General features: G+C 38.9%; 1 protein-coding gene across 2 annotated transcripts in view; it reads left to right on the plus strand.

Annotated features, from left to right (window-relative positions):
- Positions 1-1,797, plus strand: part of NADSYN1 (NAD synthetase 1) — a 44,221-nt gene extending 42,424 nt beyond the window's left edge. For both annotated transcript variants that reach the window (XM_070957555.1, XM_070957557.1), the window contains one exon: positions 1,570-1,797. In XM_070957555.1, coding sequence (XP_070813656.1) covers positions 1,570-1,626 — 57 coding nt within the window. In that variant the 3' untranslated portion in view covers positions 1,627-1,797. The remainder of the gene's footprint in view (positions 1-1,569) is intronic.
- Positions 1,798-23,598: the final 21,801 nt, after the last annotated feature.

The raw sequence follows: 23,598 nt of genomic DNA on the forward strand, positions 1-23,598 counted from the left end.
AGATTTTCCTCTTTGCACACACAGTAATCATGCTGAACTGGTGACTTGTAGTAGGAAGCAGACATAATTTGAGTGATGGCTGCAAGGATAGATACATGGATTATCTGGAGTGCTCACATGGCAGGAACTCTGAATAAAGAACACCTGGTCACATGGTCATGTGATCAAAATTCTGACCCTTGGCAACTGACTCCTAGTTATGACATTGGCAGTGTCCCCACGATCACACGGTCACAACTGAGAAGCAGAGTCAATGGGAGAGCCAGGTTCACTTGACAGCCATGTTATTAACTTAATAGCTGCCGTGATTCACTTAACAACCATGGAAAGAAAAGCCGTAAAATGGGGCAAAACTCACTTAGCAAATGTCTCACTTAGCAAATGTCTCACTTAGCAAATGTCTCACTTAGCAGCATAAATTCTGGGCTCCATAAATTGGGGACTTCCTGCATTTTAGTACTGTGGTAATACATAGGAGTCCTTACACTTATAAGGAAGTAAGGTTGGTGTTTTGTCAGTCTGCTGCACGACTTGTAAAGTCACAGGTGGAACCAGGTTGTGTGGTCAGGTTCAGTGTTCTGGCTGTAAATGTTTGTTTATTTTTAATTAGACTCTGTTGCATGTAGGCTTCTTTCAACATGTCCAAATCATGTGAGATATTATCACAGGAAAATAATCAATTTACATAATAATGTGAGTTGATTAAAAGTGCTGATTAACAACTGATTAATGGTTCAGTGACCATTTAAACTTATGACAGTACAAAACAAATGGTAGTGCTTACATTGTAGAGCTTACATTCTACTTGTATAGGTTGCATCATCCCTCAGTCTCATGATTATGGCCTTGTTGCTTAGACCATTACAATATTGCAGCATCTGGCGGGCACAGGATTACCATTTGCAACTTTCTTTACCAGCTTCCAACAAACAAAATCAATGGGGAAGCCAACATGAGGTCAGAAATGGTGACTGTTATCTTTCACTTAACAATTCGTGATTCCCTTTATGATGGGAACCAGAAGTGCTAGAGCTTCTGTTGCTAAGTGGCATAGTCATGTGACAACATGCTTTACAACTGCATTGCTTAGCAATGATAGTCCCAATTGCTACTGTTAATCAAGGACCACTTGTATTTCTAACAAGGGAGAGGTGGGATGAACTACAGAAACACACAATGGCCTGATATTAAGTCTGAATCCCCTTGTTAATTATTTTGATAAGTTATATTGATAATTATTTAATGATGCATACTTTTTTTTCCCCCTTGGAAGCCCTGCCTTTAGATTAACACCAATTGTTAAAAGTTTCCTTCTCATTTTTGTTAGGACTTAACTATATTTAGTAAGCAAATGTGTGTTTAAGCGTTCCCAACAGGTTCTGCTGCTTGTCAAAGCATATTAGGAAAGGTGCAATTTGGAACAGAGAAGATTTAGCACTTGTTGAAATTAGTTCATTACAATCCACTTTTGCTTAGAAAACATAGCTGTACTGGTGGGATTCTGATAAAAAATGTGCGTGTAATATAGCATTTTAGTCAAAAGATAAATCTCTGCTTTCTAATTTACAGGTTTCTAAACTAGAAGCTAAGCAAGTGATGGACTTGAAACTTCAGATAAAAGATTGAATTTGCTCTCTGTCTTGCTGCTTGGGATGGATGATTTTTGCAGAATCATCTGTAAAATTGAATAATACGATCAAAGAATGAAGATTATTTAAATATTAATAGTGTTTGTCCTTTTAAAATAATGCAAATGATGCAATTATCACAATTTTAAAATCAAAGCTGTTAATCCAGAGTTTTGAATAATGTTGATGTATTTGTCTCAGACTGAGATTTTTAGAAACTATATTCATTAAAATCTGAAGATAAACTCTTTTCTTGTCACAAATTTTCTAAAATCTATAATCCAACAAAGTTCAACTGTACTTCATATAGGTTATATACTGTGTGTCACATCAAGATTCTTGCACTTACAACGTGAGGAGTTTCTTTTGCTGTCTTCTTTATGTATTTCTCAAGTTGCCTGATAGTTAAGAGCAAATCTCGGAAGTGCCAAAGAGAAGGGGAAATCCAATCTTGTCCACATGGGCAGAGAAATTCAATACACAAACAGCCTTGTAAGCCAGTTGGTTAGATAATATTGTTGTTAGCTGTCCTACAACTTTCATTAGGATATGTTCCTAGATCAGTGTTTCCCAAACTTGACCCTTACTGGTTGGGGAATTCTGGGAATTGAAGTCCATGCATCTTAAAATAGCCAAGTTTGGGAAACACTGTCCTAGATTAATGAGCAGAAACCAATGTTTTAATAGGTAAATACAACTAATTATAGAGCAACACACAGGAGTTTGTCACACATGGTCAACTGCTGAAAATCTTTGGTTTATGGTCCCACTGAGACATTCTACTTGAAAAGCATGCATTGGATTTGTGCCTAAATTACATACATTGATTCCATTGCTCTGGTTCTATAGTGGCAATTTTTAAGAACATGATTACAGGTAGTCCTTGACTTACAACAGTTCATTTAGTGTCAGTTCAAAATTACAACAGCACTGAAAAAAGTTACTTACGACCATTGCAGCATCTTTCAAGTCAAAATTCAGATGCTTGGCAACTGACTCATATTTATGATGGTTGCAGTGTCCCAGGGTCATGTGATCTTATGCGACCTTCTGAAAAACAAAATTATGCGACCTGACAAGAAATGTCAAAGGGAAAGCCAGATTCACTTAACAACCGTGTGTTACTAAGTTAACAACTGCCATGTTTCACTTAACAACTGCGGCAAGAAAGGTAAAATGGGGCAAAATTCACTTAGCAAATGTCTCACTTAAGCAACAGAAATTTTGGGCTCCATTGCGGTTGTAAGTTGAGCACTACCTATATTTGATGAGTCAGAAGTTTTAGATACTAGAATAAATTGGTACAATTAATATGATCAACACCAGTGGTAGCAGTTTAACTTTTTGTGTGAAAAAAAATATTTGCTCCTCTAATGAAAAGACTGCATATAATTTTTTGCTTTTAACTTGAAGCAAAATCAGAAATGTTACAGTCATTAGCGCTGGTCAATATGAAAATGGCTCCCTGCCACTTTATTGTGCAGTAAATTGTCTTTTTAGTGAATATAATTGGCTCTTCTACTTTTTATCTGCTTTGTTATGTACAGGTTGACAATTCTGATTTGGACAGTAAATTGGGGTCATAGTAGGAATCGTAGGAAAGCATACATTCAAATGCAAATATAATCCTGTTTACATCAGCGCGATCTAATCAGGAATTTCTGGATTCTGTTTACAGCATTGGCTGTTCTATGCTATGTGATAGCTAATAATTAAGTTCTTAGATTTGGTGGATGACTTTTTAAAATAAAATTCTGGAAGGTTGCCAACTGCTATTGTGTTAGGGTAACCACAACATTTGTAATCTGATTTTTGATAGATGTTCCTCTATTTAGTGAACCATCTGGTGGCTTAGTTTAGTCCCCAAAGATTTCTCTATCCACCAGGAGAGTATCTGATCAACTAATACACACTTGCTGTTCTGTCTCTTGATGTTAACTCCCACTGTCTGATTTAGCCATGAAAATTAACATCTTGGGGATGTTATGGTCATGCCTTATGCTGCTGGCACATACGTTGCAAAGCCAGTAATATCAAATCATTACTTAAAGTATGTATACTATATAATAGGTCCATGATGGCGAGCTTTTGGCACATGTGCCGAAGTGGCACACAGAGCCATCTTCCTGGGCACGCCAGCTGTCCCCTGTTATTCTTCCAGGTTTCGGCTGGCCAGCTGACCTTTGTGCATGCAGGAGCACCAGAAAACTGGAAGGGCAGCTCCCTGGCACGCATGCATGTGCCAGGAAGCCGAGCTTCCAGTTTCTGGCGTGCATGCGTGTGGCGGGAAGCTGGTCTTCCGCTTTCTGGCGCACATGCATGCCGGCCAGTTTGTCTTCACACAGGCATGCACACCAAACATGTAAAATACAAAAAAAAAAAAAAAAAACCATAGAACTTTAAAATTTCTTTCATATTTTAAAGTGCAGGTATGGTTTGGCTGGTCTGATAAGGCGATCAAAAGTACAAAAAAAAAAAACCCAACCCCATAATAAAATTATAAAACTAAACAGATTAAAAACAAAAAACTGGTTCCAATGGATTGTTGGAAAACGGTGTGAAGTTTATAAGAGATTTTTTTATCGATATCTTTATCATACAGAAATTGTCTTGTGTTTTCTGTTATGTGTTGGTCATAGACTTTCAAATGAGTTGTGCTAAAAAGATACTACTTCATAAAGTTTGGGGGGGTGTCTTCCTCTTATGAACTTTATTGATTTGACTTCACTTCCAAAATAGAATAGAATAGAATAGAATAGAATAGAATAGAATAGAATAGAATAGAATAGAATAGAATAGAATACAGAGTTAGAAGGGACCTTGGAGGTCTTCTAGTCCAACACGCAGTTTAAGCAGGTAACTCTATACCATTTCAGACAAATGGCCATCCAATCTCTTCTTAAAAACTTCCAGTGTTGGAGCATTCACAAATTCTGGAGGCAAGCTGTTCCACTGATTAATTGTTCTAATTGACAGGAAATTTCTCAGTTCTAGGTTGCTTCTCTCCTTGATTAGTTTCCATCCATTCCTTCTTGTCTTGCCTTCTGGTGCTTTGGAGAATAGATTGACTCCCTCTTTTTTGTGGCAGCCCCTTAGATATTAGAACACTGCTACCATGTCACCCCTAGTCCTTCTTTTCATTAAAGTAGACATACCCAATTCCAGCAACCGTTCTTTATATGTTTTAGTCTCTAGCCCCCTAATCATCTTTGTTGCTCTTCTTTGTACTTTTTCTAGAGTACAAACTCAAGGGCCAGGGGCCGGATCCGGCCCACAGGGTGCTTAGATCTGGCCCACGAGGCCACCCTGGAAACAGCAAAGGACCAGCCCACAAAATGGAGATCAGGTGGCCCGTGTGCCACCCTTCCAGGCTCCGTTTTCAAGCCGTGACAGTCTCCTGCAGCTCTTTGCCAGCAAAAATGGAGCTTGGCGGGGGGGGGGCATTTTCGCTGGCAGAGGGCTAGCAGAACAAAAGGAGAAATGTTTCCCCCTTTACATTTGAGCATGAAAGAAGGGGCAGGAAAGGAGAAAGGGAAATAGAAAAGAAAAAGAAAAAGGAAGATGGAAATAAGAATAAGAATAATTTTATTTCTATACCGCCCTTCTGAAGGACTCAGGGCGGTGTACAGCCTATTAAAAGCACAAGACAAACATCAATTAAAATAATTTAAAATAATTAAATAATTCGGCTCAATTTAAAACCCCAGAAATTTAAAACACCCAATTTAAAATTATTATGTTGATAGCCCGGCCTGGTGGAACAACAGGGTCTTGAGTACACAGCGAAATACCCGGAGGTCGGAGATACCCGGAGGTCGGGAAGAGAGCAATGAAGGAAAAATAAGAAAAGGGGAAGGAAGAAGAAGGAAGGAAGGGAAAGGAAGGAAATAGATTATAATGAGAGTGAGGGAGGGTCTGAGGGAAGTCTTGCCTTAGCACTTGGCCACCACAGGTGCCCCCGACATGAGTGATGCTGAGCTGGCCACGCCTACCACAGCCACACCTATTGCAGCCCCCTGAGGTAAAACACAGTCCTGATGCAGCCCTCAATAAAGGGGTGGGTTCTACTCACCTGTACTACAACGGGGCCGCGTGCACTTGCTTGCTTTGCTCACGTGTGTGCTCTGCGCATGCATAGAAGCTCCTGCGCATGTGCAGAAGCGTTCTGATGACGTCGGGTGGAGTGGGCGGAGTGGGTGGACAGTGGGAGGAGCCTCCCTCTGGTTTTACTACCGGTTCTATAGAACCAGTCCGAACCAGGGGCAACCCACCACTGCCTCAATGAAATTGAGTTTGACACCCCTGTTCTAGAGTCTCAACCTCTTTGTTACATGAATCAATTTACATAATGAATTAATTCTACAATAGTGTGATCGTATGCTAGTAGGGGTGACTTTTACTCATGTGGTGATCTCTGGTGGCATACATCTTCATGCTATTTATTAAAGCTTTGACATATACTGATTAACCTGAGTATAATTGAACACATTATCTACAATTTAGTTAACTGGCTAGGTTCAGTAATCACAGCAGCGATTTTGAGAATGCTCATGACATTCTCTCAAAATTTCAAATCTGTCCATTGACCAAAAATTATGGTACTATGACAGAAATGTTGTGCAATGTTTCGAATTTCCAGAATATGAACAGTATCACAAGTGTACAAATTAAGAAACAAACTATTTGGAAAAATCTAAAATTACCAGCTGCAATTGATATTTTGTTTCTACTACATTCCAGTAAATTGCTATATAATAATTGTCCAAAAGTAGCTGGTAAACCCAATTCTCTGTATGTCTATATAGAAAGACCCACTATGTTCATTGTTCTTATTTCTTAGTAGGTAAATAGAAGATTGCAGCCTAAGCACAAGATAATTTAAACTGTTCTCAGGTCTGCTGATTTTTATGATGCAAGCTTATGGGCATATGACATGTTGCAAAAGACCTTCAGGAATTTTGGATAGAAATCATAAAACGTGAGTTTTACCTAAATCAATAGGGTAAATCACTCAATAGTTATGTGGACAGACATGAATATATTCACCTCTTACCTTGATTCTAATTATTTTCAAAGAAAAGGGTTTAGTAGCACATTTCTTGATTCCCTTTCATTTTGCTTCTTTTGAATACTGAGCATTTAAAACCTGATCCTTCAGCCAGTTCCTTTTATTTGTTTTTTGTTTTAAAGAACATTAGCTTTGGAGTCCCTGCTACAGAAGCAGTGTTTGAAGTGGGATTTGTCGCTAGAGCATTTGGGAAAAAAGAAAGTAACTAAGATCACTTTGCTTCTCATGACAGTGGGGTTCCTAAATGGATTAGAGAATCTTCACTTGATGCTTCCAGATTTAGTCTTGTATTATGTAATAAGTTTGTCTCATCTATCCATGTTAGAAAACACGATGATATTTCCATTTTGGATTTTCCATAGTTTTTCTTTTGTTAAGGAATAAAAAATTGAAGAGCTGCACAATTTTTTTTGGCTGGCAGCTCTTAAGAGTCTTCCAGGGGGAACTAGCCTCAATCTGTAATGTTTGATAATATGATTAGTCATGGTGAATCATGGTTTACTCAACTCAGTTTTCTGGTTTTGTATAATAGGTCAAATCATAAACTGATCACATTGGGTGAATCTACATAATACAAGGCAAAAATGTAGTTAGTCTTTAGTTTAAGGTGCCATGTGGTTACAGCCTATGCCCATGTTTGTGTATACTTGCACACTTATTCTTTTTAATACAGCCATGATTGTTTCTTCACTTTGTGACTTTAAGATAAAGATAGAACATTGATTTCTGCATGTTAAATTTGTTTCTTGCTATTACTTTGTACTAGAGAACTCTTTATCCTTCTTATCTGTCAAGATGATACCTACCAGCCTCTCAGTTCTCTCAGATAAAGCAGTACCCAACTGTTTACCAAAGGATTTTTCTTAAGCTAACAAATGTATACGGATGACCAAATCAAGACACACATAAATGTTTTAGCCTTTAGCATTCTTTGCTGGTTTTGCAGTGAAAGACTAATCTGGCAGACTTCTCTGAAAGATTCACATAATCTCTACTATCATGTACTGATGTTTTACAACCCTTACAACACTTGCTATTATAAATTGCCCAAGCAGAAGTAGAAATCCTACTGTTTCTTGCTGAATAGTGATGGACTCATACTCATCTTAAACAATTAAACAAATTTTGATAACCTTGGTCTCACTTCTTCATTTTGGTGTGATGGGATTGCTTGGAAATGTTGGCAGTTGCAATCTAAAATATCTGGAGAGTAAAGGGTAAAGACGGATTTAAACATAATGAATATATCTGCTACAAAAGCAATCACATATTATATTGATTGTTCTTCCTTAATCCAAATCTGATATGTTTATCTACATTGTGACTATGCATATTTATCCATGCTCTGAAAAGGAATGCTAGGGAAAAAAGTGAACCATTTAGTCTATGCAATCCCATGCATCTCTAATAAAATTCACTGTGCAAACCAGATTTAAAAGAGAAACATTGAAAATTGTCCTGTGTGATTAAAAAATATTCAGAACTGTACCAAGACACAAATATCATTTTCTCCAAATTACCCATAATTCACTATGCAACAGTTACATATTAGGAAGGTTTTTTTTAAAATGATAAATGGAGTCCTAGCTGGATGCCTGCTTGATCAATACTAAAAAATCTTGATTGCATGCATATGGACTATATTGTATTCATAGTTTGCCTACTTGTTTAAGCCACTCTCCAGAATAAAATTTGTCCAAGACAGATTATAAAACATTTTAAATCAATAAAACAACTGAACTCTGAATTTGAAAACAAAAGTAATATTTAATTAAAATATTAAAGGTAAGATGATTGGGAAATAATAAATGAATAAGCAAATTAGCATCTTAAAAATACATAATTTACAAATGGCTTTAATTTCTATAGTATAAATATGATGAAGAAATGAATTAAAAGTTTCCATTGCTGTAAATCTTGTTAGGGTCCCAAAGATACTCAAATAGGTACCAGCTATGCCTTATTGGACCAAGCAATCTACAGCCAGAGGTTATATTGTAAGTTTTGAGTAGTAACAGCTTATCGTTTCTAATCTACAAAGTATCCCTATTCCATATCCCAGAATTCTAGAACTGTGGAATTGAAAGAATAAGACACGTATAGTCCAACCTTCTGCTTTGTGCAAGAAAGCCATTTAAACCATACATAAGGGTGGTCTCTTAAAAAACCCCAGAAATAGAAAATCCACAACATCCATAGGTAGATCTGTTCTACAGATCTTAAGAGGCATGAACTTTTTCCTTATTCTGAACAGATATCTAGCTAGCTGTAATTCACTTCCATGATTTCTTATACTAGTTTTTGCGGCCATAGGAAGCAGTTCTACTCAGTGGCGAAATATAAAATTTGTTATTACCGGTTCTGTGGGCGTGGCTTGGTGGGGGTAATGTGACTGGGTGGGCGTGGCCAACTTTTTTTTTTTTAACTTTTAAAAGCATTTTTTCTACAACCTCTTCGGCCAAAGAGGTTGTAGAAAAAATGCTTTAAAAAAAAAGCCTCTGATGATTGTGCGGCTCAGCTGGGCATGGGGGGGGGCAGGGATTTTTGCTACCGGTTCTCCAAACCACCTGCCGCCATCACTACCAGATTGGGCAGTCCGGTCTGAACCGGGAGCATTTCACCCCTGGTTCTACTTCTCTTAAAGTTTTATGTACCTAGTCATATCTTCCCAAAGTTTTATTCAGACTGAACATTCCAAGTTCCTTCAGCCTGTCCTCATAGGGCACATCTTCCAGTTCCTGCCTATATCCCATGGTAGGGGTGATATCTAAATTAAGCATCAACTGATTCCAGTAACACTCATTTGTGTTCTTGTTTGCACTAGGGGGAAAGATGGCTGGATATATTGTGCTCACTAAATTGACTTAGAATCCCTGTTCCTTGTGCAGTATAATAACTGGCTAATTCCTGGTATGGTGATCTACTGAAAAAGAATCCTGGTCTTTAATGGTGATGAAGTTTAAATGGGGGTTTTATGTACCACTTTTTAGTTCCAATGCTAAATATGTTCTGGAAGTTCTAGCTGATTGCAAAAGGTGCACTTCCAAATGGACAGCTCCAAATGCTACTGATAAAAAAGCACACATGCAGCTATTTTTTTTTTCCTTAGCAGATTCTTTGCTGAAAGAAAAAGAAGGAAAAAGTGAAAGGTTACAAGTGGAAGACAACAACCTTTGTCTCATAGATCCTGGAGATGTGGCAGGTCAATTTCCAAGAACAGCTTCATCTGAAATTGTCAAAAACATGATTTTCATCATTAAAAAAAAGCTTCCTTGAAATATTTTGGTGTTGTATCTATTAAATATTAAATTTGTTCTCTGTACATTGATAATTCCAGAGGTAAATATTGTATTTATAATTTATTGGTTTGATTTATATGCCGCCCTTCTCCGGAGACTCAGGGCAGCTTACAATGCGTTAAGCAATAGCCTTAATACTTTTGTATATACCTGCTTAGTAGGGCTTTCACCCCCCCCCAAGCAGTGTTCTTTTTTATACAAAGTCAGCTTATTGCCCCCACAATCCGGGTCCTCGTTTTACCTACCTCGAAAGGATGGAAGGCTGAGTCAACCTTGAGCCTGATGAGATTCGAACTTGCAGTAATTGCAGGCAACTGGTGTTACTTAACAGCACTTTAATCTGCTGTGCCACTAAATAATATTTCATTAACGCTTCTTAATTTGCAAATTTATAAGCAGAGCATGTAGGAAGAATTCCAAATGATGTTCTTGATCTTCCAACTTCAACTTTTTTTACCACTTTTTTTAAAAACATAATTCTTATTAAAATGCATTTTTACAAAGTGAAAAGATAGACATAAATAATATAAAAGAAATGCAAAGAAAAAAGGGCTGAAAACAATAGAAAGTGAGAAAAAAGCAAGAAAGACAAAAATACTGAAAGAAGCAATTTCCAATCTTTGCAGCAATTATAAATATACTTAATGCCATTTCCACCCTTCTCTTCTCCCCATATTCAGTCCTTGTTAACAAATCACCTATTTCATTTTCAGCAAAAAATTCCATAAAGTGGGATGGGTAGGTGGTAATTGTGAATTTTTAATTATAGCTTTTAAATGTTATACACTGTTTGGAGTAACTGTGTAAGCGACTAAATAAATTTGTTAGATAGATAAATAAATAAATAAATAATATCAAGTCTTTAGTTCTTTATCTTTATTATTATTTGTATTCCATCTTTTAATTTTTTAAACTACCTTTTTACTACTAGTGGCATTATATTCTAAATTTTAAACTGATTCAGTCCATTTCTTACACCATACAATAGCAGGTCTTAAATTACAAAAGCTAGATAAGAAGTCTTATTTGTCAAAAGGATTACCCTGCTATCAGGTTCAATTATTAAATGTATTGAATGAATCATCACACATTATCAGCATTATATTAATTAATTACATCCCCTGACTGCATTGATAACATCATGTCTTGTTAATTTAATATTAAGGAATCATTTACTGTTTAACATTTTAAAGCAGTACAGAGATGATCTTTGAGAAAATACCCAGCAATTGATTATTATAAAATATGAGCTTAGTTTAGGAAAACAAGAAAGTTTGAAGAAAAAACTTAGGATTCAAAGTGCTAAACATAAAGCTGAATCTCTTCATGAATTGTGGCATAATTGTTTGAGACTGATAACAGTTTGAATGTCTTTTGATGACCTTAACAGAGATGCAACATCCTGGAAAGGCTGGGCAACCAAAATTTTCAGAGGGCACAAATCTCTAAGAGAGAGAACGGACAAGGCAAGCCACTAGAATATAAATAGAGAGTACTAGCACTGATGATGTTACCTAGCTTGGGTAGTGAAATGTGTCCAAGAAAACAATCAATCTCAGCATGAAAAACTCCTTTCAAAGACCTAAATGCTTGGGACATTGTAATTTGGAAAAAAAGAGAAGTAAGGAAGAAGTGATGAAGTTCTATAAAGTGTTGCATAGTATGGATTAAAGTCAATAGGAAGATGTTCTTGTCCCTCTCACAAAATAAGAACTAGAACAAGTGGTCAATGAAAACAACTGAAAGGAGATTTAGAATGGACAAAAACAAGCACATCTTCAAATAGCATCCAATTAAACTCATTACTGCAAGATGTGGAAGCAGCCATTGATCTGACCTGGCTCTGAAAGAGGGCTGGCTGGGTGGATGGACTCCAGAAGACAGGACTTTGCTGTGTAATTAACCAAGAGATTTGGTTATGCTTGAGTTGGAGGCCATAGACGGATAAAAACTTGGAATTTTCTGCTTACGGCCACCTTTCAGACATCTGGCTGACCATTGTGAGAAATAGTGTTGGATGAGTAAAATAGACCTGATCCAGCAGAACTATTCTGATTAAGTTGAAATTGTTTTGAATACTTTACCTCCTCATGCCAATTTTGGGAATGTCAATGATTCTGTGTACACATCACTCTATTTGACCTTTGCAGAAGGCAATAAGGTTTTGTAAGCACAGGGTTCCTCTATCTCTATAGTTTATTGTGGCTGGATATTAGTTGATTAACTGTTTTGTTGAATACCCATATTTATAATCCCATTAGGCCTTCACATATGACCCCGTAAATCATGTTGTTTAGATTCATACAACTCAATAAACCCAAGTTAAACTACATTTTGGCTTAGTGCTATGTCCAAATCAAGCTACATTGATGATGATGATATTAAAATGGTATTAGTACCACTTTATAAAGCTTTAGTAAGGCCACACTTGGAATACTGTATCCAGTTTAGGTCACAATATAAAAAAAGATGTTGAGATTCTGGAAAAGTGCAGAGAAGGGCGACAAAGATGATTAGGAGACTGGAGCAGAGGTGGGTTTCAGCAGGTTTTGACCAGTTCTGGAGAACCGGTAGCGGAAATTTTGAGTAGTTCGGAGAACTGGTAGTAAAAATTATGACTGGCCCCGCCCCCATCTATTCTCTGTCTCCCAAGTCCAGCTGATTGGGAAGAAATGGTGATTTTGCAGTAACCTTCCCCTGGATTGGGGTGGGAATCGAGATTTTAACCCTGGAGTGGGGTGGGAATGGAGATTTTACAGTATCCTTCCCCTGCCATGCCCACTAAGCTATGCCCACCAATCCATGCCACGCCCACCAAGCCACGCCTACAGAACCGGTAGTAAAAAAAATTGAAACCCACCACTGGACTGGAGACTAAAACATATGAAGAATGATTGCAGGAATTGGGTAGGTCTAGTCTAATGAAAAGAAGGACTACAGGAGACATGATAGCAGTGCTTCAATATCTGAGGAGCTGCCACAAAGAAGAGGGGGTCAACCTATTTTTCAAAGCACCAGAAGGCAAGGCAAGAAACAATGAATGGAAAAACAAGAAGAGAAGCAACTTAAAACTAAGAAGAAATTTCCCAACAGTAAGAACAATCAACCAGCAGAATGGCTTGCCTTTAGTAGTTCTGGGTGCTCCATCACTGGAGGCTTTAAGAAGAGACTGGACACCCATTTGTCTGAAATGGTATAAGGTCTCCTGTTTGAGCAGGGTTTGGACTAGAAGAGCTCCAAGGTCCCTTCCAACTCTGTTATTCTCTGTTATTGTATGTTCAGTAATTCTACTGCTTTAAATCAATAATTAAAATAAGATACATCCTTTTTTTGTATTCTGAAAAGAATACAGAACAGACTACAGGGCAAGGTGACACAACCAGGACTCAGATCATCCCTGCTACCTACCCTAACTGCCAGTTCTCCACTCTGGCTTAAATCTGTACTGTGTTCAGATCACCCGATAGTGAACAGAACGCTGATCTTTATTCCTGAAAAGGAACAAGTTTCATTTTAAACTTTAATTTAAAGTTTAGTTCTCTTGTTGCATCAAGAAGGATTTCTTGGCCTCCAACACCCTGAGGAAGGGGAAGAGAGACATAGAGACCCTTCCCAGCGAACTGGTGAAGCACATCGCCAAGAATTATCTGGAATACTGCAACCAATTTTGGTCAGCACACTACAAAAAAGATGTTGAGACTTTGGAAAAAGTTCAGAGAAGAGCAACTAAGATGATCAAAGGCCTGGAGACTAAAACATACAAAGAAGGGCTGCAGGATTTGGGTTTGGCTAGTCTAGAGAAAAGAATTAGGGGTGACATGATAGCAGTATTCCAATATTTGAGGGGCTGCCACAAAAAAGAGAGGGGTCAAATTATTCTCCAAATAATTTGGAGAATAATTTGGAGAAATAATTCTCCAAACAGGACAAGAAACAACAGTTGGAAATTAATCAAAGAGAGAAGCAACCTGGAATTAAGGAGAAACTTCCTAACAGCGAGGACAATTGCCCAGTAGGACAGCTTGCCTTCAGAAATCGTGGACACTTCATCACTGGAGGTTTTCAAGAAGAGACTGGCCAGTCACTTGTCTGAAATGGTATAGGGTCTCCTGCTTGAGCAAGGGGGTGGACTAGAAGACCTCCAAGGTCCCTTCCCAGCTCTACTCTGATTGATTGATTGATTGATTGATTGATTAGGCAAATATTCCTCACCAGGATATCTGATGAGGAGATCAGGATAACATCAGGATATCTGATCACCAACCTCACCCCGCAACTTGAGTTGGCACAAGCAGAAGCGCCGCTGCTGCAACCTCTATTCTCCTCCACCCCGATCACGTGTAGCGGGCGGAGCTGTGCCTTCGCTACTTATCACAAGCGGAAGCTCGGCGGCCTGGCCGCTTTTCTTGGATGAGCAACCGCAGGCGCCGTTTCTGCCCTAGTACGCTGGCTACGTTGTGATTCATGGAGCAGGGAAGCAGCTTGGAAAAAGAGCCTTTGTTGCCGCCTCCGCTGCCAGGGGCTGCCAAGCGTCACCGGCTCTACTCGGGCAGGGGCAGCGGAGACCTGGAGGATGATGGACACTGCTGCGTGTCCGCGGCCTCCTCGCCTCGTTCTGGCGGGCCTGGTGAGACCCGGGACAATTGGGAGTGCCTGTTGGGCTGCTTCTCGGTACTGGGAGGGACTGGACAGTGCAGGCCGAGGAAGGCTGGCGATGGAAAACTCAAACCCCGTCGCCTCTCTCCCAAGCCTGGGCTTGATCAGAATGAGAGCTCCCGGCCCGGGGCTTTCGGTTGAGTTTAGGAACCGATTCTTAAAATCGTAGGTGGAATATCGGATGCCAGGTTCCAGGTCAAGTAGGGGGACTGGGATTGTTGGCCCATGGGGGGAAAAATGGGCTTGGCTTTGCAAGACCCACTGCCAAGTAAGTTTGGATCAGTCTCCCAGGTGTATGATTAGGAGTGCTGAGAGCTTTCCTTTCTCTGTTGGTCCTGGAGTGGATCACAGAGATCCAGTTTAGGGGTTGCAGTGGAACAGTTAGAAACAGTATGTGCCTCAGAACAGAATCCCAAGTTCACCTAATGCCCGGGAGCCAGTAGGTGATATGTTCTGAGTTTATTTAGCCTGTGGGATGAACCCAGCCATTGGGCATTTGTGTGGGTGCAACCGACACAATAGATAGACTGTTAGCTGTAAAGATGGAGCCAGGGAACAGGGCACTTTTGCATGATTCAGTGAAACAGCAGCTGCGGGCACATGGAGTGATGTTATGCAGTAGATCACAATGTTTCTCAACCTGTCAGGGTAATTTTGGGAGTTCACATATCTTAAAGATGCCAAGATTGAGAAACGCTGCCCTAGATGCTTTAGACCTGCTTGACATGAGATTAAAACCTGGTTCCTTCAATCATAGCCTTTATTTCTCTCTGATTGAGTTGTTTTTGTGAACAGAACACGCACAAGAGGGAGGCGTCAGCTAAGATCTATTTTGGTGGGGAAAGGCAGGGATTCTCAAAATGTTTAGTACTACAAAATAATATTTCTGTTTGTAGAAATGGACCGGTGTGTGTGTGGGGGGGAAATCTCCAGAAGTGGAACTCAAGACTGAAAATGCGCAGTGGTCGCATAGGACTGATTCATTGGTTGGGAGGCAATAGAGAACAGGAGGAATAGATTATGCTAGAGGAGAATGGAGATTGTAGCCACCTGAAACTGAACAGGAGCATTTCACACTGCAGTCTGCTTCTTCATTATACTCATTACATCCTGTGAGATATTCCATGGCTTGCATACTTGCAGAGCCAATAGTATAAGCTAAGAAGGGGATAAGAAAACCTCACTGGCAGATCCCATTTTTACAGGAAACCTCAGAAAAGTTATTTAAGAGAGGCTGTACTGTAAGGTTAGGCTGAATCCCCTGACATATTCTCACCTGTCTAGTTTAGAGTTTTTTTGTCTTTCTACAAAGGTCTTGTCATGTCAGCCCAAACCTGTGAAAAATAGGAAGCTTTGGATCTTCTTGTCCAAAGTCAATAAATACAGAAATTAACCTTTTTGCCTATTGGGAAACAGAGTAGCTGTGTAATTATGTAGTCTTTCACATAGGGAATATTTTTATTAAACCAATGAAGACAGATCTTTATGTATAAAAAAGGAGCTTTCTTTATTGGGCAAAGAGAAATAGGGGAAAATAAGAGGAGGCAACAATCTCACATAGAATTCCAAATAAAATTAAGATACGATAATTTGCTTAGCGAAACTAGTTACACATTTCTTCCTTGAATACATGCTTAGGTTTCAATCCATGTCCAGAGTTCATAATAGAAACCACAGTGGGAGAAAGATAATCTGAGACTCTTGCCTGAGCCTTTCTTTCCTTTGCCCACTCAATTTTAGAGACCCTAAAGCAGTGGTTCTCAACCTGTGGGTCGCGACCCCTTTGGGGGTCGAACGACCCTTTCACAGGGATTACCTAAAACCATTGGAAAACACATATTTTCAATAGTTTTAGGAATAATTTTATGGTTGGAGGTCACCACAACATGAGGAACTGTATTAAAGGGTCGCGACATTAGGAAGGTTGAGAACCACTGCCCTTAAGGATAATTGAAAGCCAGCCTCTTTGGAAGAGACTTTTTTTTTTTTTTTTTAAATTTGATTTATATGCCGCCCTTCTCCGGAGACTCAGGGCGGCTTACAATGCGTTAAGCAATAGCCTTCATACTTTTGTATATTTATACAAAGTCAGCTTATTGCCCCCACAAACTGGGTCCTCATTTAACCTACCTTAGAAAGGATGGAAGGCTGAGTCGACCTTGAGCCTGGTAAGATTCGAACCTGCAGAAATTGCAGGCAGCTGTGTTAATAGCAGGGTGCATTAAACCACTGTACTACCAAGGCTTTAAATGCTGCATCTTTGAGATCCTAGGACACAATAGCAAATCAGAAATTACTAGTGGCTAAATCCCCTTCCTAAGGATGCCTGATGGACTGATAAAGGCACAGTCCACTTTTCATCATTTGTATCCTTAACATAAATGAGAGGACATGAAAGTCTATTTAGGAAACAAATTCAGCACGATCAATTTTGCAGATGTGTTAGGGAACACTGTTAAGTCATACTGAAAAATAGAGTATTGTCAAAACTAAAAATACATATACAGTGAAACTGATTTTGATATTGATACTGATACTGATTCCCTCAAGTTTGGAAGATCATCTTTATCGGTAGTAGTGATAAGGAAAATATTCACAGCATCTTGTGTAAAAATTCTTCCCTTTATTTCTTAATACAGGTAGTCCTGAACTTACAGTGACAATTGCACCCAAAATTTCTGTTGTTCAGTGAGACATTTGTTAATTTTGCCCCATTTTACGACCTTTCTTGCCACAGTTGTTTAGATCACTGCAGTTGCTAAGTTAGTAACCTGGTTGTTAAGTGAGTCTGGCTTTCCCATTGATTTTGCTTGTCAGAAGACTGCAAAATCACATGAACTTGGGGCAGTGGAGCTATCATAAATATGAACCAGCTGCCAAACATCTGAATTTTGCTCACATGATCATGAGGATGCAAAGATTGTAACTGTGGAGCCTAGTGGTGCAGTGGACTAAACTACTGTTAAAGTAGTATTTAGCTGCCAGCTGCCTGAAATTACTGCAAGTTCAATTCTCACCAGGCTCAAGGTTGACTCAGTCTTCCATCCTCCGAGATAGGTAAAATGAGGACCCGGATTGTGGGAGCAATAAGATGACTTTGTATAAAATAGAACACCGCTTGGGGGTGGGGGGCAAAAGCCCTACTAAGCAGGTATATACAAAAAGTATGAAGGCTATTGCTTAAAAGCATTGTAAGCCGCCCTGAGTCTCCGGAGAAGGGCAACATATAAATCAAACTAATAAATAATAAATAAATAAACTGTGAAAAACAGCCTTAAGTCATATTTTTCAGTGCCATTGTAACGTTGAACAGTCACTAAATGAACTATTGTACTTTCAAAGGCTAAATTTTAGTGCATCTGTAGATTTGTTCTCTTTTTCCCAATGTGATGTTCTTCAGCTGTGTTGAATTACAGATTCCATTCTCTTCATCCCTCCATCCAGCTTAGACGTTTGCATGCTTCTAATTCCAAAACAGCATTCATACAAAATTGTTGTTACGTGTTATGTTCTATAAGACTCAAATTGAGAATAAACTTGGCTGTTAGAAGTGAAATAATTGTCTTCTCTCTAAATACTCTTGGAGACTGGGATATCACAGTAATCAATTGGGAAGTCATGTAACAAGGATAGTGTTACTAGCCACACGTTGCTGAGAAAGTAATCCTTATCTAAGACACGATCACATTATATTTTAATTGATGTTATTATTTAATTGATGGTGGAATCAGTTGTTGTAACTGCAATCTATAAATCTCATGCAGTCTTTGGTGACAGTTTTATAATTATTGAAACTCTGATAAAGCCTTATCCTTTTGTAGCACTGTTGCAAACAACAGTTCACTTCAGAACTTTTGTGTCAGATCTTTATAATTAAGATAATTTGTTAATAAATCTTCAGATTGCTGAAAATTGGTCTTTCATTTTCATGCTGTGAGAGTTACTTTCCCTATAATATTTCTGAAAATCTACTCCAAAGTCTTCCATTATCCACTAACTGACCATATAACAATTGTTTTTAACATATATTTGGAAACATGTATAGTAACAGCAAGGACGTGCATCATAGTTTCAGAGTTATGTAGCCTTTGCACAATGCAATAAATACATAGCTTGACTTTGTGATAGAGCACAGAATAGTTCAACGGTAAGGCTGTAGGCTTGCTTCAGACTGTTGGCTGATGCCTGTAGCATTTCTTCTTAGTCAGAACAATTTTGTACTTAAAATATTACGTTAAAATATTAATTGAGTAGTGAGTGAGTGGATTTAATTCTTTACAGAAATGTGGACCATTACGATCAGAAACACGATGCAAAATGAAGTTCCTAGATTAGAGAAGTGGGCCTAAAATAAAATAACAGAACAATAAATGATGTAAAATTATTCACTTAATAGAGTAATATACTTATGAATAGAATCAGAATACCTGGATTGTTCACAGTGTAGGAAGGATTTTGGAATGGTAGTTGAGTGCAAAACAATTGCAAGTTAGCCTTGTGATGTGGCTATTCAAAAATTCAAAAGACAAATGTAGCTTTTAACTGCAGCAACAGAAATAGTTTTCAAACCAAATTGGTTTGCAATGGCTGGATCCACTCCCTTTTAAGGATTCAAAGAAGGTGAATCAGGTTCAGGAAGGCAATGAGGCTAATTTGGAGACATTAAATCCTGAGAAGAGATTGAAAGAATGGGCAATACAGGTAGTCCTTGACTTACAACAGTTTATTTAGTGACCATTCAAAGTTATAACGGCAGTGAAAAAAGTGACTTATGACCGTTTTTCACCCACTGCAGCATTCCGATTGTCACGTGACCAAAATTGATATGTTTGGCAAATGACTCATATTTATGATGGTTGCAATATGCTGGGGTCGTGTGATCACCTTTTGCGACCTTCTGACAAGCAGAGTCAATGGAGAAGCCAGATTCACTTAACAACCATGTTACTAACTTAACGGCAGCGATTCATTTAACAAATGTGGCAAAAAAGATCATAAAATGAGGAAAAACTCACTTAATAACTGTCTCGCTAAGCAACAGAAATTTTGGGTTCAATTGCGGTTGTAAGTCGAGAACTACCTGTATTTAGTTCTGAGAAGAGAAGACTGAATGGCATATGACAACACACTTCCAGCATTGAAGTAGGTCATCAAAGACAGACTACAGAATACAAGATTTATGTTTCAGGAAAACAAATTCCAACTGAACATTCAAAAACTTTCCCTAAGAGAACATTTTGATAGTTGGAAGCAGTTACTATATGGAAAAAGATGTTGGCCTCCCAATTGAATTATTCAGTTAGGGATAGGCTAGTTTAGCATGGAGTAAAGTCTCTCATGATTTTACAAGATGGAACAAGACTGAGCCACTTTTTCCTTTCCTGGTTTACATACCTGTCAATTCCCTTGTAAAACTGGAACCAATTAAAGCTTTCCACACAGTTAGGCAGAGAGCTTTTTTGTATATTATTACATCTGTTGTTTACCCCTTGTTGATAATGGAATTTATTTTTCAGAGAGGACAAGGAGATATGAGGTGTTTCCCTACCTGTCATTTTTTTCCTACAATTCGATAAATAAAGGCCTGTCTACCAATTTTCTTTCCCTTTAGATGCATCCTGCCTTTAGGACTTGGAGTAAATTTTTAGGAATATATTTATGAATTACATTAACAGTGAGACGAGTTCAGCTGTGTCTCTTTAGATGTTTTATTCTCAGCATTCCATAAGAGGTATTTCCTGGAATTGTTTGTAACAGTTTGAAACAGTGTTGCTTAATACTTCAACTGTTATGGTCCGCCAGCAGCCTGCGGAGCCGGACAGTGAGGACGCTGGGGAGGAACATGGGCCAGTCCTGGAGTCTGGGGAAGGCTCGGACGAAGGCTCTGCGTCGGAGGCAGAGATGGGGCCAGGGCCATCTGGAAGTTATGTGCGGACTCCGGAGCCTCCAGAGTCGGACATCAGAGAGGCAGAAGAACCGGAGGAGCCAGTTCCTAGTGCGCGCATGTGCAGAGCTGCCAGAAGGCAAGAACAGTTAAAACAAAAGGGATGATCCGGGAGTAAGGCTTGGAGATGATTGGCTCCTCCATAAGACATAAAGGAAGAGCAAAGGCATGTGGGCCTTTGCAGGAAGCAATGTTGTGGATGGTGTCGGTTTGTATTTTGAAGCTCCGTTTTTGATTCTGTGTTTCCGTGTGGCCTTGCCAAGATAATTGCCAATTAGGTCTTTGGCAGCGTGTCAAAGAAGATAAAGGTGGGTATTTACCAGCCTTATCCGAAGGACTGTGGCAGACTTCTGTTGGACTATTTATAAACTCTTGGTGATTCAGCACGTGCTGTGAATGAAAGGAATTCACAACTGTTAAAATTAAAAAAAAGGGTTTTGAGGACTAATTGTGTGCTTTTTACTATATCAGGAAGCCTAAATCAGAATATCAGCTGTTTCTGGTCTCTTGTGATTTCCTACTGATTTACCAATTTTTGTTCCTTGCTCTACCCATCTACTTATTCTAGTTATGTAGCAACAATAAATATGTATTTGTTGGGGTTGGATATTCTGAAGTACAGAGAATAAAGGGACAGGGTGAAGTAACATGTAATTTGTTGCAGTCTTCTGTTACAAATGATGTTTTGATTTCCTTTGATCTTGTAGAAGAGGTCAGCAGTAAACCATCTGATAATACTTTACTGCACAAGGTGGTTTTGAAACCATCTCATATATTAGGCTACATGCTTAAGCAGTTTTCTTAAGGCAGGGGTGTCAAACTCAAGGCCTGGGAGCTGGATCTGGCCTGTGGGATGCTTAGATCTGGCCCGCAGGGCTGCCCTGGAAACAGCGAAGGACTGGCCCACGGTGCCTCTGCTAGTGAAAACAGAGCTCGAAAGGGCCACGTGTGGCTCTCCCAAGGTCCGTTTTCAGTGGCAAAGGGTTGTAGGAGGCCATCACAGCCGAAAACGGAGCTTGGGAGGCCCGTGTGCAGTCACAGATGCCCCCGACACGAGTGACGTCAACATGGTCATGCCCATCTTGCCCACACCCACCCTGGCCCCCCGAGATCAAACCCAACCCTGATGTGGCCCTCAATGAAATAGAGTTTGACACCCCTGTCTTAAGGTAATAACCATATGGAACCTAATGGGAATTGTTTGTGAGTACAAATGCATATTACTCTGGATGTGAAAGTTCAAGCTAGATATACATCTTTTAAATATATAGGGTGATTATGGGCATAAAACAACCAAATTGATTTAATTTGATTGACAGCTAGTTGAGGAAGTTCTTTAATACACATCTCAGCATGTTCTTACACTTTTTATAAAGCAACAATGTATTCATCAACAATGCAAAATGCGTTGTATAAATCATCGCTTTGCCCCCTAATTCTCAAATACACCTAAGGTTCCTAACTTGCATGGAATTTTCTGTTCTTAATAATTGCAAGACTACCATATCTAATTAAAAAAACAAAATAATTGACTTCTAGATGGCAACAAAGAAATACTGAACTCTTAATTCTTTGCTTCCATCTAGCAATCATCTAGATTTGTTACAGTCCAGTTATTCTAGTTAGAAATTAGAAGTTAGTTATTCTACTGTGTTTCCCTGAAAATAAGGCCCTGTCTTATTTTTTTTGAACCCTGAATAAGCGCTTGGCCTTATTGCCATGCGCTCAAAAGCTCGATTGGGCTTATTATTAGGGGATGTCTTATTTTGGGGAAAACAGGATAGTTGTATTGTAATATTCCCTGATATTTTTAAGTGATCCCAAGTATTTCTCTTCTTGCTAAGTTAAGTCTGTTCTTGCCTTACCCCCCCCCAAACCCCCCGGGCTGGGCAGAGTTTGTTCTCAGGATATTACTTAACTATTAATTCCTTTATTGCTCCAATTGTTTTTTTTTTTTTTTGAAACACAAGGTTTCCCATTCAAATAATTTACAAAGCAAAATTCTTATTCAAACACAATGCTTCAGTTGCATAATAACATCAGCAAAGCTATCCAGAAGAAATAAACTAAATCATTTGTTGCCATTAAACTTCTTGAGAATATCTAAATGTTGGATTTTGTGGTTGGTGCTAAATTTGCTGAAGAAGATTACTTTAGTAAATAATCTTAGTGTGCAGTACTTCAGAAAAAGCTCCAATCTCCCTGTGTTGAAGCTGTTTTCTAAGAAGGACAGGGCTAAAATTCCTCCAAGCCGATGTGAAAGACTGACCAGCAGTTATAGGACACATTTAATTGCACTTATTGCTCCCGAAGTGGGGGAGCACACCATGAAACTTAATTTTCACATACTTTTTCTATTTACAAATCTATATCTTTGGATCATTTCCCCCAGTAAATAAATGAACAAATATGTTTTTGACTCAGTAGTTTAAATGGGCTTTCTTTCACTAGTTTAGGACTTATGCTACTGCTGTTTGAACAATATGGCTACTCCTTTTTTTTACAGATTAACAGAGTTGGAAGGGAGTTTATAGGTCATCTAGTCCAACCTCCTGCTCAAGCAGGAGACCCTATACCATTTCTGACAAATGGCAGTCCAATCTTTGCTTGAAAGTCTCAAGTGATAAAGCTCCCACAACTTCCGAAGGCAAGCTGTTCCATTGGTTGATTGTTCTCATTGTCAGAAAGTTCCTCCTCATTTCTAGGTTGAATCTCTCCTTGGCCAGTTTCCATCCATTATTCCTTGTCTGGCCTTCAGGTGCTTTGGAAAACAGCTTGACCCCCTCCTCTCTGTGGCAGCCCCTCAAATATTGAAAGATGGCTATCATGTCTCCGCTGGTCCTTCTCTTCACTAGAGTAGCCATGCCCAGTTCCTGCAACTGTTCTTCGTATGTTTTAGTCTCCAGTCCCCTAATCATCCTGGTTGTTCTCTTCTGTACTTTTTTTAGAGTCTCAACATCTTTTTTATAGTGTGGTGACCAAAACTGGATGCAGTACTCTAGG

The sequence above is a fragment of the Pituophis catenifer genome, unplaced genomic scaffold (assembly GCF_029215685.1).
Source record: "Pituophis catenifer annectens isolate HBS135680 unplaced genomic scaffold, rPitCat1.0.hap2 SCAF_1, whole genome shotgun sequence".
NCBI classification, from domain to species: Eukaryota; Metazoa; Chordata; class Lepidosauria; order Squamata; family Colubridae; genus Pituophis; species Pituophis catenifer.